Source organism: Lynx rufus, unplaced genomic scaffold, assembly GCF_022079265.1.
Source record: "Lynx rufus isolate CCGP_SWC_20201006 ecotype Redwood Valley unplaced genomic scaffold, mLynRuf1.p SCAF_9, whole genome shotgun sequence".
Classification (NCBI taxonomy): Eukaryota; Metazoa; Chordata; class Mammalia; order Carnivora; family Felidae; genus Lynx; species Lynx rufus.
Window position 1 is genome coordinate 107,201,611 of NW_025814897.1, and position 17,488 is coordinate 107,219,098.

General features: G+C 42.5%; 1 protein-coding gene across 1 annotated transcript in view; it reads left to right on the forward strand.

The window, feature by feature from the left end:
- The first annotated feature begins 6,701 nt into the window (after positions 1–6,701).
- The window catches only part of LOC124504593 (solute carrier family 22 member 9-like), a 30,399-nt gene continuing 19,612 nt past the window's right edge, over positions 6,702–17,488 (forward strand). The window contains exons 1-2 of the mRNA XM_047070031.1: positions 6,702–7,103; positions 8,024–8,127. Of these exons, the coding sequence (XP_046925987.1) occupies positions 6,702–7,103; positions 8,024–8,127 (506 nt within the window). The remainder of the gene's footprint in view (positions 7,104–8,023; positions 8,128–17,488) is intronic.

The window sequence follows — 17,488 nt, forward strand, 5'->3', positions numbered from 1 at the left end:
CTAGAACACAATTCAACCAAATTCATTGGTACGTTATAAGAAGGATCTTTTTTCTCTTCCAATTTCCAATGACATGTTCTGTCCATCTGAAACCTCACCAGAAGCATCTTTAACAGTCACATGTCTACCAATACTCTATTCAGGATGGTGTATGTATCATCTAAGATGATAAAAAAAAACTGTCTCTAAAGCCCTCTCCTTTTTTCTTCCTGAGCTCTCAAAAGAATTGCCTTTGACATACATTTATCTACTAACAGTCTCTTCTGGGCAATTGAAGCATTTTCTAGCATGCACTTCAAAACCTTTCCAGCCTCTACCCATTACCAACTTCTAAGGCCACTTGCTTCTATATTTTTAGGTATTTGTTACCAGGAAGTAGAACTCCATATCCCAGTGCCAAAATCTGCACCACTATCTGGTACAAAGAACAGTAGGGATAGAAGCTATGCATAAACCCAACAACATTACTCCCACTGAATAAGTCTGAATTAGCTACCATCACAGCTGAATGTCAATGTGCTGGGTCAATAATATGCCAATGTTGGATCAACAATGTGAGGCCATTTCTCAAAGAGACCAACTAGAATATGGATGCCGAATTGGTCACATTAGATCACTTTCAAGACCAAAGGGCAGTGATTCATCTTGACCCGGATCAACCCGTATTCTGGCTAAGTATTTCTCGCCTTCATGACTCCGCTAGAATAACCGTTCCAAGGCACAGAGAAGCACATGATTCACCCACACAGACTTATTCATAACAGTTCATTGAGCCAAAGAAGACATGCATGGAGCGTGAAAAAAGGCATGGCAGGGGGATCATGACCACCAAACCCCCTGGTTCAAATTCGCACTCTACCACACAGAAGCTGTCACTATCATAGAGCAATGGGATAGCTTTGTTAAATTTACAGTGCACCGAGAGCCAGTTAGGAGATGATACTCTGCAAAGACAGACAACTATTTCCAAATTGAATTACATACTCTAAATCAATGACCCCACTACGGTTCTTTATTCCCCATAGGTAGAGTAAATAGTTCCGGGAACAAAATGGTACAAATTGAAATAGCCCCATGTACCGAACTCCTAGTACCCTACCTGGGGATTTTGTTCCCTTCATCCCTACATATCAGACTATGTGTATAACATGGGGGTCTTGGTATCCAGAATGGGAACATTTCCACCAGGAAACACGGGAAGAGCATCATATGTCAGATTCTGCTGACTCCACCATCGTGTCAGTTTCCTAGGCTAAGAGGCCAGAAGTCAAGGAAAAGAGTCACCAACCTGACTGGATTAATAAAGCCTCGGCATCAGCAAGACGCAAAGCCGATCTTTCCAGTATGCCTACACATTCTTTTCCTCCAGAGTTGTTCCACTGGGGTATCTCTTGGTACCTCCTTGCCCCACTTTGATGGTAAAGGGACATGGCAAAGTATGGAATGTAGGAAGTCTGACCTCTCAAAGATTAGGCCAATCCTGGTTATGCCTCCTGGTTATGGCTCTTACACCAGGACTGTCAGTGGTACCTAGGAGGTGTTATAGCAGAGAGAGAAGGAATCACACTCACAGAACTGAGATTAGGAGCAACGATGGGATCTATAGTTCATCAGACTTATTTCCTTTGGTAAGTTCTCCCTGAAGGAGCATTTCCATGGTGGTGATCGAACTTATTACACACATCATATGCATTGATCCAGCACAAGAGATGGGCTATGTGGGTTGTGGGATACCACCTAGATACCCCAGACTGTTAGGAGTTTTAACAGATAGTGGCTCATAACAGTATCTATCTCTTGGAATTACCCTTGGTGAAAGGAAGGTATACCCTGCAATGTTGTATCCCAGGGGCACTGCCTGTATCCACTAACAGGTCAATGGGGGGTGCAATGTGTTGTTCTGTGCCTCAATTACAGACATTTGTGAAGAATCAAGCTTGCGTTAAAAAGCGAAAACTTCTAGCTGTAAAATAAATAAATAAGCAACAAATAAATAAACTAAACCTCCAGCTGTAATATAACCATTTTGTAAATATAACTGGTGTATGGCGAGTAAGGAAGCAATAACTACAACTAAAATATTTTCTCGACAAATTATTACCCTTTCAAAAGTATAATTGTTGCTAAAACTTGACGGCTGTTACCATTAAGGAAAATTCATAACATTGTTTCGAAAGTGAAATCTTGTTCACTTCATAAATGCGGCGGAACAGAATCTAATCTTTGGTTCACAAATTTGTGTTGTCAAAGGAATGAATAAAGTAGAAAATAACTTTTTTTTTTTAATTTTTTTTAACATTTATTTATTTTTGAGGCAGAGAGAGATAGAGCATGAACGGGGGGAGGGCCAGAGTGAGAGGGAGACACAGAATCTGAAGCAGGCTCCAGGCTCTGAGCTGTCAGCACAGAGCCTGATGCGGGGCTCGAACTCACGGACCGTGAGATCGTGACCTGAGCGAAGTCAGACGCTCAACCGACTGAGCCACCCAGGCGCCCCGGAAAATAACTTTGAATAAATAACACAGTTTCATTCTCAGCTAGTGGCGTGGTTTATATTATGACCATCCAAAATTTTTCTAGTTTTCTTCGCACAGAGTTTTATGCATTCCAGCTAATTTTTAAAAGCAAGCATTTAATTCTTACAGACTGATGTTGTATAGCCATTTCTAATGCACTAAGATTTTTTCCCATCATTGATTAAGATGACTTTGTTTACAAACTTTATGTACTTAAATGGTAGAGAACTGGATTGTTTCTGTTTAGAAGACCACTTTCACATGAATGCCATTATGGGCGTTTGGGAGTTTATGCTGTAGGAGGTATTGTTGGAGGTAATAATAAATAATCTAATATTATGGACTATTTATCTGACTTCTTAAATTCATGTATCCCTGATGTTAATCATTTCTAAAAAGCTGATTTCTATATATACATAGATGTGTGTGTGTGTGTGTGTGTGTGTGTGTGTATCTATTATACATATATATATTTTAGTAGAATATCTGGTCTAAGTAGGGCCGTTAGGGTCAGATTTCTTTCTTTAAAAAAAAATTTTTTTTAAACGTTTATTTATTATTGAGAGACAGAGCATGAGCATGGGAGGGGCAGAGAGAGAGAGGGAGACACAGAATCCGAAGCAGGCCCCAGGCTCCGAGCTGTCAGCACAGAGCCGATGCAGGGCTCGAACCCATAAACCGCGAGATCATGTCCTGAGCCGAAGTTGGACGCCTAACCGACTGAGCCACCCAGGCGCCCCTAAAAAATTTTGTTTTAATGTTTATTTATTTTTGAGAGAAAGACAGGCAGAGCACAAGCAAGGGAGACACAGAGAGAGAGACACAGAATCTGAAGCAGGCTCCAGACTGTGAGCTGTCAGCACAGAGTCCAACATGAGGCTTGAACTCAGGTACCTCGGGATCATGACCTGAGCCAATGTCGGACACAACCGACTGAGCCGCCCAGCCGCCCCAGGGTCAGATTTATTCCAATGCTGCTGAGCAAACAATGGCATTTGCTTTAAATAAACAGAAAAATTACCAAATCTACTATTCGTATTGCCAAGCAAAATACATTACAGTTGTCAACTCTGAATTTCACATGGGCTGGTTTTACCAGGCTTCTGGAACTCAGTCTAGGAAAGTTAGAGGAAAAGACTTCAGGTTTCTGCTCTGACTTGTAAAGGGCATGAAAGATGTCATTCCTGTCCTCACAAAAAGAAGAAAAGAAACTACATAAACTGAAAACTATTCTTAGATCCATCAGAGAACTTAGGTCCCAGGGCACCCACCACTTGCCAAACTGAAGAGACAGAAAGCTACATAGAATCACAGCTTCCCGGGAGCAGAGGCGCCCTGCTGGAGCTGGCAGGAAGACTTACACCTTAATTAAAGAATTTTGTCAAAGTCTCAGCAGTAGACCAGTTTGGGATTTAAAAGCTCTGAGGCTGTGGGGCTCCCACACATTCATGGAGCCCCAAGTTCTCCCTATGCAGAGAAAAAAAAAAAAAAAAAAGAAGAATAAAATGCCTTTTCCTTCCAAGAGGATGAGAAACAAAGTAAACATTTTGAAATATACCCAGAGCCCGGGAAACTGTTCTTGGCTCTACTTTCTGTAAGGAAGGAGGGTCCTTAAGAGAAACGATGTCACCAAAGCCTTATCTGGCCTGGAGAAAGGCAGTCAACTTCAGACCCTCTAGCCTTTCTATCTCATATATCCGGAGAGAAAAAAAAAAACAAAAACAAAAACAAAAAAATGAAACTCATCTGAAGATCACAGCGCAGGGACTCTTACCCACCACAAAGAAAAAGAAATAAAGAAATGAGATTAATATCCTAAGGGCTCTAATGGAAAAAGCGGGCTATACGCTAGAACAGACAGATAATATAAGGCAGACAGTTGGAAACTCTAAGAAGGAATGCATGGAAATGCTGGAAAGCAGAAACTCTGTAATGGAAATGATGAATGCCTTTGATGGGCTCGACAGCAGCCTGGACACGGCCAAGTGAAGAATCCATAAGCTTGAAGGCTGGTTAACAGAAACCTTCCAAACTTAAATGCAAAACAAAAAACAGAATTTTAACCGTGAGACAGCAGCAAGCAGTGTGATATCCCTGCAATTGGGAATGCCAGAGGGCGAAAGGAAAATTGAGAATAACAATGCCTGAGCATCTTCCCAAATTAAGGACAGATCAAAAATCAGTGGAAAGGCCCTAAGGGGACTGATTTCTTTCAAGACGAGGCAAATGCATCCAGGCAGAAATTGTATTGTTGGTTGCCAGAGTTTGGATGAGGTCATCGGGATTGCACGTTAATAGTTAATGGAATGGTTTCTTTTTGGGAGTGATGAAAATGTTCTAAAACTAGGTGATCATTACAGTTTCAAAGTTTTCCCAGATACTAGACTTAGCGGAAAAATACTTCAAAGCAGCTATTAAATACGTTCAAAAACATATTTATATTTTTACACACTACATAATTTAAAGCGTTACGTTTTTACGTATTAAAAAGATGTTACGTTCTTATTTGAGAACGAAAGGCATGAGAACGACGGCTTGTCAAATAGAAGATATCAACAAAGAGAATTTGTGACTTGGAAAGTACAGTTGCTGATGCGCTAAATCCACCCAAGTGTCTCCACAGTTGATTTGAAATGGCAGCAAAAAAGAATTCTCGAACGTGAAGATAGGGCCATAGAGATTATGACACCCAAAGGGCAGGAAGAAAAAACACTACTGAATTCTCCAAGACAGCATAACACCTTTGATGTGCAGAATGTAGCCTTTTCAGACCGGCTTCTTTTATGTAATAATTTACATTTATGGCTCAACCATGTCTTTTCCTCTCTTGATAACTCGTTGTTGTTTTTTTTTTTTTTTCCTTTTCTTCTTTTTTAAGGTAATGGTCCATCCAGACAATGGACTCTTTATCCATGCACCCACTGACGGATATTTGGGCAATGATGAAGAAACTGCTATGAACATCTGTGTGCACATAAGTTTTCAACTCATTTGGGTAAATACCAAGAAGCATGAGGGTCCCCATGTTTTCTCTTCAATTCTTCTCTGGCATATTGTGCATTTGCTATGTATGTGTTTTATAATAGCAGGTGGGGGCGCCTGGGTGGCTCAATCGGTTAAGTGTCCGACTTCAGCTCAGGTCATGATCTCATGGTTCGTGAGTTCGAGCCCCACGTTGGGCTCTGTGCTGACAGCTCAGAGCCTGGAGCCTGCTTCGGATTCTGTGTCTTCCTCTCTCTGCCCCTCCCCCACTTGTGCTCTGTATCCGTCTGTCTCTCTCTCTCTCAAAAATGAATAAACAGTTAAAAAATATATAATATAATATAATATAATATAATATAATATAATATAATAGCAGAGTGTATTTATGTGCCCCTCCCTCACCCACCACAGCAGGAGACCCTTAAAGACCTTGTCTTACCCATTGCTGTCTTCCTGGAACAGAACAGGTTTTCACAAACATTACCCGAAGGAATCAATAAGCCTGTAAAAGTAAATGCCTTTCTGAGCTTACCACTGACTTAGCCCCCGCCCTTCATCGCTACCCACCCTGCCCGCATTTCAAGTAATTTCTTTTCCCTGTGAACCCATGGTTGCATCTGAAGTGAAGCAGAATGTTACTTTCCAAAATGGAAGGATTGCACCACATTGCACTTGCTTGAGTTTAACTCACAGTGACTTTCATTAACTCTCTTTTAATCAAAATTCAGGACTACACAAGCCGTGCGCTGACCTTCAGTACTTTTCACAGGACAATTCCCAAGCCGTTCGCTGTGAGGTCTCACAAGCGACACGTCCTGACAGGCATTGCAACCCACGCAGTAGGTTTATTTTATTTACAGACGTGGGGATCAAAGTTCAATGCCACTTCAGGGCACTGCTGACGAAAAGAATTTTCGCAAAGTACACCTTTAAACAGTGTTGGCTGTCAGCTGTTGGAAGTATCTCAGCAAAATACCGCTTGGTGACTTTAAAGACAGCAGTTACCCACCTGCTCCCCCCAAAGAGCCTGGAGAAACAGCTTCTGGGGCCCAGTTGTGAAGGTGAGGCGGGGCCCATCGAGGAAAAAGTGGGATCAGGATCAACACACGCTTACTGTGACGTACTGAACGGAGAACTTTCTCCCTTTGAACTTTGCATAATAAAGTCATTTTGCTCACGTTGGAGATCGCTTGTTCGGCCACGATGGCCTTTCAGGACCTCCTGGATCAAGTTGGAGGCTGGGGGAGATTCCACACCCTTCAGGTGGTTTTCTACAGCATCCTCAACCTCATAGTGTACCCTCACGTTTTATTGGAGAGCTTCACTGCAATCGTCCCTGGTCACCGCTGCTGGGTCCACATCCTCGACAATGACACAGTCTCTGCTAACAGCACTGGGATCCTCAACCAAGACGCCCTCCTGAGAATCTCCATTCCACTGGACTCAAACCTGAGGCCAGACAAGTGTCATCGCTTCCTCCACCTGCAATGGGGGCTCCTTCACCTGAATGGGACCTTCCCTAACACAAATGAGCTGGACACGGAACCCTGTGTGGACGGCTGGGTGTATGACCAGAGCTTCTTTCTCTCCACCATCGTGACGGAGGTAAGAGGCCCCATTTGCCTCTTGCGAGTACTAGGTCCGGGTGTTTAGAGGTAATAGCGCAAATAACGAACATGCTCCAAGTTCTTGAATCACTGTTTGGGTGCTCGTTCTTTATTATTTCAGCAAATAGTAGTTACGTCTTTCTTAGATACCACCAATCTGCATATTTTATGAGTCTCATGAGCTAAAAAGTAGACGTGACCTTGAGATTATATGGCTTTTATTCTTAGGAAGACCAAAGGTTAAACACATAGTTTGTGTAATGTGTTAAAGGTGTTGTTTGCAAATGAGACACATCTGGGGATATTGATCAAAACTTCCCAAAGCACTGACTGTGTCTCCGGCCAGCCTTAGGAGATTGGTAGTGAAACTCTGCCATCGGTAAACGTTTAAAGCTCTTCAAAGGATTGCATTCTGTGGCCCAGGCTGAGAACCGTTTCATATGAAATAAAACAAGGCATGAATATAGCCAACAGGTTTAGATGAGTCTTCCTACAGGAAGTTGTATTTAAGCTGATACCTGAATGATAACGGTCAGCTAATGCAAAAAACAAATGGAAATTGGAAGAAGGGGGGCTGATATACAGAAGCTTGTAAATCATCTCAGTTGTTTCTTTAAAAAACAATTTTTTTTTAATCTTTATTTATTTTTGAGAGAGAGACAGAGCGTGAGCAGGGGAGGAGCAGAGAGAGGGAGACACAGAATCTGAAGCAGGCTCCAGGCCCCGAGCTGTCAGCACAGAGCCCGATGTGGGGCTCAAACTCACAAACCGTGAGATCGTGACCTGAGCCAAAGTTAGACGCTCAACCGACTGAGCCACCCAGGCGCCCTATATCTTAGCTGTTTCAATCAGGTTTCCACGAGGGGTTGGTTATAGGCTGCTATCGAGCGCTCCTTTGCTGGTTTCCTTCTCTTCCAGTGGGACCTGGTGTGTGAATCTCAGTCACTGAAATCAGTGACCAAATTCTTATTCATGGCTGGCATGTTGATGGGAAACATCATATTTGGCCATTTATCAGACAGGTGAGTGTCTCTGGATCACTGGGATATTTTCTCGGGGGTATTTTCATGAACCAACATACCATTCTTCCATTAAGCAACACTTGTTGTTACTTACACTGTCCTGGGGTTTCCTTAGTCCTGAGGGGTCTAGAAATACATGGGGAATCACAGTCAGTATAGCAAATGCTATTTTGTCAGCTGTGAGCTCAGTGTACAGGACACAGAAACAGCAGCTCCAGCAGACATGGGGACATTTTAGGACAGGGTTTAGGAAGGAGGTGACACAACATGTGGTTTAGGAAGGTGAGAAAAAGTTAGCCGTGGGAACAGAGGAAGATGCTTCATGACAAAAGATCCAGCCTGTCTGAAGGCACACATATGTAAAACAGTGTTGCAGATTTTGGCCTGGGAGGCCATATTCAGTCCCTCCTGGACCCTGTGAACTGAGCGCTTATGGATTTCCAGAGCATGGTCATCATGTCCCTGTTTCCCAAGTGTGATGGGCAGGCATTCCCATTAAACTTGGGGTGTCCACAGCAATGTGTTCTGATGGTGTATAGAAAAAACCTTTTCCAGTAACCTCGATTGATATTTTTGTTGCCAAAAATAAAGCACTTTAAAGGTAAGTTTTCAACCATGTAAAGGTAAGTTTTCAACCATGTCTGACTTTGGCTCAGGTTATGATCTCATGGTTCATGAGTTCGAGCCCCACATCGGGCTCTGTGTTGACAGCTCGGAGCCTGGAGCCTGCTCCGGATTCTGTGTCTCCCTCTCTCTCTGCCCCTCCTACTCATTCTCTCTCTCTCTCTTTCTCTCTCTCAAAAATAAATCAACATTAAAAAAATCAACCATGTAGTTAATCTAATGACAACTGCCATTACCATTTGCGTGGGTGTATCCTATGCCTGACGGTACATCTCCTGAAATACACAGCCAACCATTGCCAGCACTGAGCACCTCTCCTCTGAGGATTATGGGGGATTAAGTTTCCCTTTACCACCTACCAGCATAATGTTATCTGTTAGGGCAGCTCAAAACTGGGAACTCTGAATGTATGACAGTAAATGTAGCTTATAAAAGTGTTCAGAGTCAGTGGGCCCATGTCTAACAGTTCTGTAACGCAGAGCCACCCACGTACAGGAATAAAAATAAAACCACATATCTGTGGCTGATTCACTTTTTGAAAAGGGTGCCAAGATCATGCAGTTGGTGAAATATAGCCCCTTCAACAAAGGGGGCTGTGATGACTGGATACCTACATGCAAAATAATAAAGTGTGATCCTTACCTAAAGCCATAACAAATGTTAACACAAAATGGATTAGTGACTTAAAGATAAGAGCTAAAACCATAAAACTCTTAAAAGAAGACATTAGGGTAAATCTACATGACTTTGGGTTTGGCAATGGATTCTTTGGTATGTCACCAAAAGCCTGAGTGGCCAAAAACTAGACAGATAGATCAGACTTCATCAAGAATTAAAAACTTTCTGGGGGCGCCTGGGTGGCTCAGTCGGCTAAGCGTGTGACTTCGGCTCAGGTCATGATCTCCGGTTCGTGGGTTCGAGCCCTGCATCAGGCTCTCTGCTGACATCTCGGAACCTCGTGCCTGCTTCATATTCTGTGTCTCCCTCTCTCTCTCTGCCCCGCCCCTCCTTTCTCTCTCTCTTTCTCTTTCTCTCAAAAATAAACATTAAAACTTTTGTTAAAAATTAAAAACTTATGTACATCAAAGCACATTATCAAGAAAGTGAAATGATAACCTATGTAATGGGAGAAGATATTTGTCAATTATATATAAGCCATAAAAATAGGCAAATAGACCAATGGAATGGGTTTAACATTCAGAATACATGAAGAACTCCCACAACTCAACAACAAAAAGATAAAAAAATTTTTTTTCAATGAATAAAGGACTTGAATATACATTTCTTTAAGAAAGATGTACAAATGGTACATAAACACATGAAAAGATGCTTGACATCATGATATTTAAAAAAGGTAAGCCAGGGACACCTGGGTGGCTTAGTCGGTTGAGCATCCAACTCTTTTTTTTTAAATGCGTTTTATTTTATTTTTTCAATTTTTTTAAACATTTATTCATCTTTGAGAGGCAGAGAGAGACAGACAGAGCATGATTGGGGGAGGAGCAGAGAGAGAGAGGGAGACACAGAATCTGAAGCAGGCTCCATGCTCTGAGCTGTCAGTATAAAGCCCAATGCAGGACTCGAACTCGCTGACTGTGAGATCATGACCTGACTCGAAGTCAGATCCTTAACTGACTGAGCCACCCAGGCGCCCCGAGTATCCAACTCTTGATTTGGGCTCAGGTCATGATCTCACAGTCTTGGGATCGAGCCCCACGTTGGGCTCTGGGCTGAGCATGGAGCCTGCTTGAGATATTCTCTCTCTCTCTCTCTCTCTCTCTTGCTCTCATAAGGGAAGGGAAAAAAATTAAGCATACTCTTGTCACACAATTCAGCAGTCGTGCTCCTTGGTATTTACCCAAAGGAATTGAAAACTTATGTCCACACAAAAGTCTACCTACGGTTATAGCAGCTTTCTCTGTAATTTCCAAACCTTGGAAGCAACCAACGTTTCTTTCAGTAGATGAATGCATACACGCTGTTGTACATCCGGACGATGGAATATTATTCAGTGCTAAAAGTGAAAAAACCATGGAGATAGTAAAAAGATGAGGGGTTGGAAGGAGAGAGAGAGAAATTAATAAGCACATCACAGAGGCTTTAGGGCAGTGAAACTACTCTGCAGGATGCTGTAATGGTGGGTACCTGTCAATACACATGTGTCAAAAACCATAGAATGTTCAACACGAAGAGTGGACCCCAATGTAAACGGGGGACTTTGGGGGATAATGATGTATCGTTGTAGGTTCAATTGTATCAACTGTTTCACTTGGTGCAGGATATTGATAGGTGGGGACATTGTGCATGAGTGGGGGGGAAATCTCTGTACTTTCTGCTCAGTGTTGCAGTCAACTTAAAACTGGTCTAAAAAATAGAGTCTATTTTAAAACACACACACACACACAAAGTAGTTTAATAGAACAAAGAAAAAATAGGAACATGTGGTTCATAAAGCCTAAAATAATAGTTATCTGGCTCTCTACAGGAACTATTTGCTGCTTCGTGCTGTAATAGCACTCTGAGGCTTTTTGTTCGCGTTCTTAAATCATTTCTCTCTGCCCTTGACCTTCTACAGCCTCTACTGATCTGTCTTCAAAGAGTCTCTCTTGTGTCAATATAATCGTTAAGCCCATCTAGTGAATTTTTATATCAGAAGCTACTTTTTCAGCTCTCGAATTTCAATTATTTTTGGCTTATCTGTTGCCGTCTCTCTGAGAATGCTGATTTCTGAGCTGTGATTTTCATATGTTAAAATCATATTTTATTTCTGTCTTAGAGGATAGTTATGTCACCACTTTAAAATCCTTGTGGGTTAGTTCCAAACTTTGTCTCCTCTTAGCAGAAGGTCCGCCAGATTTCCACTCTATTGGGAATGGATTTCCATTTTCTTGGTTCTTCCCATGCCAGGATACTATGAATTATATCTTGAATATGATAATATTAAGCTTGAAGATTCTATTTGCCATTGTTACTCACCAGTAACACTGATTCCATTTATTTATTTTAATTTTTTTTTAGTGTTTATTTTTGAGACAGAGACAGAGTATGGGCGGGGCGGGGAGAGAGGCAGAGAGAGAGGGAGACACAGAATCCAAAGCAGGCTCTAGGCTCTGAGCGGTCGGCACAGAGCCCGACGTGGGGCTCAAACTCATGAACCACGAGAGTGTGACCTGAGCCGAAGTCGGAAGCTTAACCGACTGAGCCACCCAGGTGCCCCTGATTCCTTTATTTCAGCAAATAACTTTCAAGCCTCAGATTTTGAACTCAAGACTGTTTCTTACACAACAGCTCCAACCTCAGTTCAGAAAGTTGTCTAGAGTTGACCTTCTTTGAGCTTATTCTTTACATGCATGCTTTAGTGGCTATTTAGGGGATGCGTGGTAGACATGATTTAAGGATTCCCTCTTTGCCACTTTCCCTTGCTGGAACTCTCACTCTCTTCATTGTTTCTAGTACCCCACCATCGGTGGCCTTGTTCCCCAGACCACAAGATGCATGGCGTTCACTTTGCTTACTGTGTGGATTGCACCTTACTCCAGTCTAATAGCCATGGAAATAGGACCCTCCCTGTATCGTTCTCCATCTGCCCTCCTTGGAGAGAGCAAACACTCCTCCCCACAGTCCACCTGCTTCTGTTCACTCTCTAGTAAGCTCAGGTAGTTCCTTTTTGTGTTCTGTTCATGTGTCTTTTCCGGGGGAGTGGAAGGCAAGCAGTAGAATTTAAGGCTTTTATTCCTGGAACCTGAAATGTATCCATCAGAGGCTTTTAAGAGGATTATTATGACAGGATCTTTTAAATCTTATTCTTTTTTTTTTTTTTTTGACGCTTATTTATTATTGAGAGACAGAAAAGGGACTGAGCATGAGCAGGGGAGGGGCAGAGAGAGAGGGAGACACAGGATCTGAAGCAGGCTCCAGGCTCCAAGCTGTCAGCACAGAGCCCGATGCAGGGCTCGAAACCACAAACCGCGAGATCATGACCTGAGCCGAAGCTGGACACTTAACCGACTGAGCCACCCAGGCGCCCCTTTTAAATCTTATTCTTGATGCTTGATGCTCCTTTGATAATTCACTGGGAGAGCCAGAGTGGTGGTAGGGAAACGGTTTAAGAGGCTCTCAAAGGGGCGCCTGGGTGGCGCAGTCGGTTAAGCGTCCGACTTCAGCCAGGTCACGATCTCGCGGTTGGTCCGGGAGTTCGAGCCCCGCGTCGGGCTCTGGGCTGATGGCTCAGAGCCTGGAGCCTGTTTCCGGTTCTGTGTCTCCCTCTCTCTCTGCCCCTCCCCCATTCGTGCTCTGTCTCTCTCTGTCCCAAAAATAAATAAACGTTGAAAAAAAAAAATTAAAAAAAAAAAAAAAAAAGAGGCTCTCAAAATAATCCTTAGGAAAATGGTGGGCATTTAAATTAGGAAGGTGTAGGGGCGCCTGGCTGCATTGGTGGGTTAAGTGTCCGACTTCGGCTCAGGTCATGATCTCGCAGTTCGTGAGTTCGAGCCCCCTGGCGGGATCTGTGCTGACAGCTCAGAGCCTGGAGCCTGCTTTGGATTTTGTGACTCTCTCTATGTCCCTCCCTGGCTTACTCTGTCTCAAAAAATAAATACATGTTTAAAAAAGAAGAAGAAGAAGAAGAAAGGCCTTCTTTGGTAGCAATAATTTAAAAAATTAATTAATTGATCGATTAAGAAGGTGTCTTGGAAATGGTAACAAGCAGCTGTATTTGGAACGTATTTTGTAGGTAAAGGCAACAGAGTTTCCTGATGGTTTTGGATTCTTAAGGAGGAGGCTTTGGTGTGGCAAATAGAAGGTCAAGATGGTATCTATATCTTCAGCCTGAGAAAATGGATAAATGCTGACACTGTTTAGTGATATGAAGGAAAACAGAGAAAGCAGCCCACGGGGAGGAGAAAGTCAAGATTTCTGTTTTGGGCATAATGTATTGGCAGTGCCTATTAGTCACGCAGCAGGAGATACCAGGTAGAGCAAAACGATACTAAGAATATGGACCTGCTTGAAAGCAATCTGTCCCAAATATAACCCTTAGCCAAGGCTGTACTCAATAAATACCCAAGTAGCCATCTTCCCATGACCCTCCCATTAAAGGGGGACAGGGGGAACAATATACGGCCAAGCAAGGAGATTCTAAATGGCTGCTTCAGTGTCAAGGCCAGCATCCATTATGATGTGAATATCCCTCCTACCCATTCGAATACTACATTCATCTACAACTTAAAATGATCAGTTTCATATTTTTGTCTGGGGATGTTCCTCCTTTCCTGTGTTGAATAGATATTTTACATGTTCAGATGGAAAGCAAGTGAAAACTTACTGGTTTGAACTTCTCACACAACTTGAACTTCTCTCCTTAGTTCCAATTCAGAAGTACATTGTTGGTGTACCCCAGGAGAAGCCAACAGTCTAAACCCCTGGTGAGGGTAGCCAAAGCTATAGACATGGGCTATTGAAATCCAGATAACTACCTTAGCAGCGTGATCATAGTGTCCTTGTGCTCAAGGAACACTTGTCTGAGCTTAGATAGATTTACTCAGCATTGGTTCCTAGAACCCCTTCCCTTGAAATATCCAATGTCATCGCCCATTTTCTATTATTTATTTATTTTTTAGAGACCAATCATCCCATTTGCTGGTACATTCTCAGCTTAATGAGTAATAACACTCCTTCTTGGTTTCAAAAGTACCCCACTGAAGCTGAAAATTTTATGTTCACCCTACTTACTTATTCCAGACTGCAAGAGATGGGAGCGGGACCCCTGCCTCTCAGGGTTTGGAGAAAAGTGATCATTGCTGGCACATTCAAGCACTTTGATGGTGAAGAAAGACTTTATTGTAACCCCTTGATCCATCATACCGACTTTGAGAATATACAGAATGTCATGAGGTTATTTTCTGCCTACCTTCTTTCTGGGTCACAGGAACATTAAGAAGTTGGGCTGAAGAGGAGAAATTGATAGAGTTGAAACTGTCTACTTGTTCTTTACTGACCATCAGCAACAATATCCCTTCCCTATTCTCACCTCACATTGAAAGGACTCTCCGAGCCGCCAGCAAATAAGATGCAAACACGTACTTTACTTTTTTTTAACCTTTTGTTATTTTCAGACCAAAAAACACGTGCTCATGGTAAAAAATTAGAACGTAGATAAAATACACACACACACACACACACACACACACACACACACACACATATATATGTATATATTTTAGGGGCACCTGAGTGGTTCAGTTCGTTAGGTATCTGACTTTGGCTCAGATAATGATCTCACAGTTCGTGGGTTTGAGCCCTGAGTCTGGCGCTGTGCTGACAGCTCAGAGCCTGGAGCCTGGAGCCTGCTTCAAGTTCTGTGTCTCCCTCTCTCTCTGCCCCTTCTCCCCTCATGCTCTCTATCTCTCAAAAATGAATACACATTAAAACAATTTAGAAAAAGGGGCGCCTGGGTGGCTCAGTCAGTTAAGCATCCGACTTCCGCTCAGGTCATGGTCTTACAGTTGGAGACTTCGAGAGTTCGAGCCCTGCATGGGGTTCTGTGCTAAAGCTCAGAGCCTGGAGCCTACTTCAGATTCTGTGTCTCCCTGTCTCTGACCACCCCTGCTTGTGCTCTGTCTCCCTCTTTCTCAAGAATAGACATTTAAAAAAATTTTTTAATTAAAAAACCTTAAATCGTTCATAATTCCCATTCTACAAGACAACCGACCTAAACTCTTCAAAAAGGTAATGTCCCGAGAAAAGTGAGTGGAGTGATCATTCTAGATTTTAAAAGATTCACAAAAACATAACAATCATATACAATGTGTAAATACTGGAGCATAGACGGAAAAAAAGAAAAATAACAACGAGAAAATCATTTGGAGGACCTTTTGGGCAACTTGAATATTGTCTGATAGCTGGCGGTGGAATTATTGTTAGTTTTCTTTAGGTGTGATGTCAGAGTTGTAATGATATAAGAAACTGCTTGTATTCTTTTTTTTTTAATTGTTTATTTATTTTTGAGAGAGAGAGACAGAGTGCGAGCAGGGGAGGGGCAGAGAGCAAGGGAGATACAGAATCTGTAGCAGGCTCCAGGCTCTGAGCTGTCAACACAGAGCCCAACGTAGGGCTTGAACTCATGAACCATGAGATCATGACCTAAGCTGAAGTCGGATGCTTAACTGACTGAGCCACCCAGGCGCCTCTCGAAACCGCTTGTATTCTTAATACACGCATGCTAAAAAAAAATTAGGAGTCTGGAACTGCCATTGAAATGGTTCAACAAAAAGAGTCTGTGAGTGGGGTGTGTGTGTGTGTTCACACATGCAAAGAAATAAAGCAAATATAGCAAAACTCTATCTAGTGGTGAATCTGTTTGGGAATTATACCAGTGTTAATTATAGTATTCATTTAAACTTCCATATTTAAAAATTTTCGAAATAAGAAGCTAAGAACAAATCCGCTCAAGTGGGAGCCAACATTCAATTTATCATATTTACAGACATCACAAATATATGTTTTAAGTAAATTTGGTAAAAGTGAGTATGTAATTTTTAACCTCTTTTTATTTTTTAAAAATATTTTTATTTATTTTTGAGAGGGGGAGAGAGAGAGACAGAGCACGAGCAGGAGAGAGGCAGAGAGAGAGTGAGACACAGAATCTGAAGCAGGCTTCTGGCTCTGAGCTGTCAGCACTGAATCCAACGCAGGGCTCGAACTTGTGAACTGCGAGATCGTGACCTGAGCTGAAAGTTGGATGCTTAACTGACTGAGCCACCCAGGCACCCCTGTAACTTCTTTTTACACTTATGTTTACAGATCTACATCACATTTTCTTTTCAAATAAAATACTTTTTCAAATAATTAGGGAATGAACATATAGCCAAAAAAAGAAACACACACAAAGCTTCTCTAATTACCTGCATCAAACACAATTATTATTTAAAAAAAATTTTTTTTTAAGTTTATCTATTTTTGATAGAGACAGAGTGCGAGCATGTGCTGGGGAAGAGCAGAGAGAGAGGGAGACACAGAATACGAAGCAGGCTCCAGGCTCTAAGCTGTCAGCACAGAGCCCGACGTGGGGCTCGTACCCATGAACTGTGAGATCATAACCTAGGCTGAAGTCGGACGCTCAACCAACTGAGCCACCCAGGTGCCCCTTGTCAAACACAATTATTAAAACATTACTGTGTTAGCCAAGGTAGCTAGTTACAGTAAGAATCCAAGAATTATAATTGGTTATTTTAATAAAATCGTGATTCTCGCTGTTATCATAGTTTGGTGTGAGTCATGTGGCCCCCATCTTCTAGGCAGTGGCTCAAGGAACCAGCACCTTCCATTGTGTGACTTCTTCATCAGCACATTTTTTGTTTCCAGCCATGTTGTCAGAAGGAATGAGCAGGACCCGAGTAGACCTTATATGGACAGGCCTTGGAATGGCTTAGGTCCCTTTTGTCCACAGTCCTTGGCCAGAATGCAGATGTAAGACTGTAACAAATATAAGACTAGGGGGATGGCGCCTGGGTGTCTCAGTCGGTTGAGCTTCTGACTTGATTTTGGCTCAGGTCGTGATCCCAGGGGATAGAGCCCCACATGGGACTCTGTGCTGAGTGTTGAGCCTGCGTCAGATTCTCTCTCTCTCTCTCTCTCTCTCTCCTTCTGCTGCCCCTCTCCCCTGCTTGCACTCTATCTCTCCCTCTAAAAAAATTAATAACAATTTAAAATAAAAAAACATAAGACTGGGAAGAGTAAT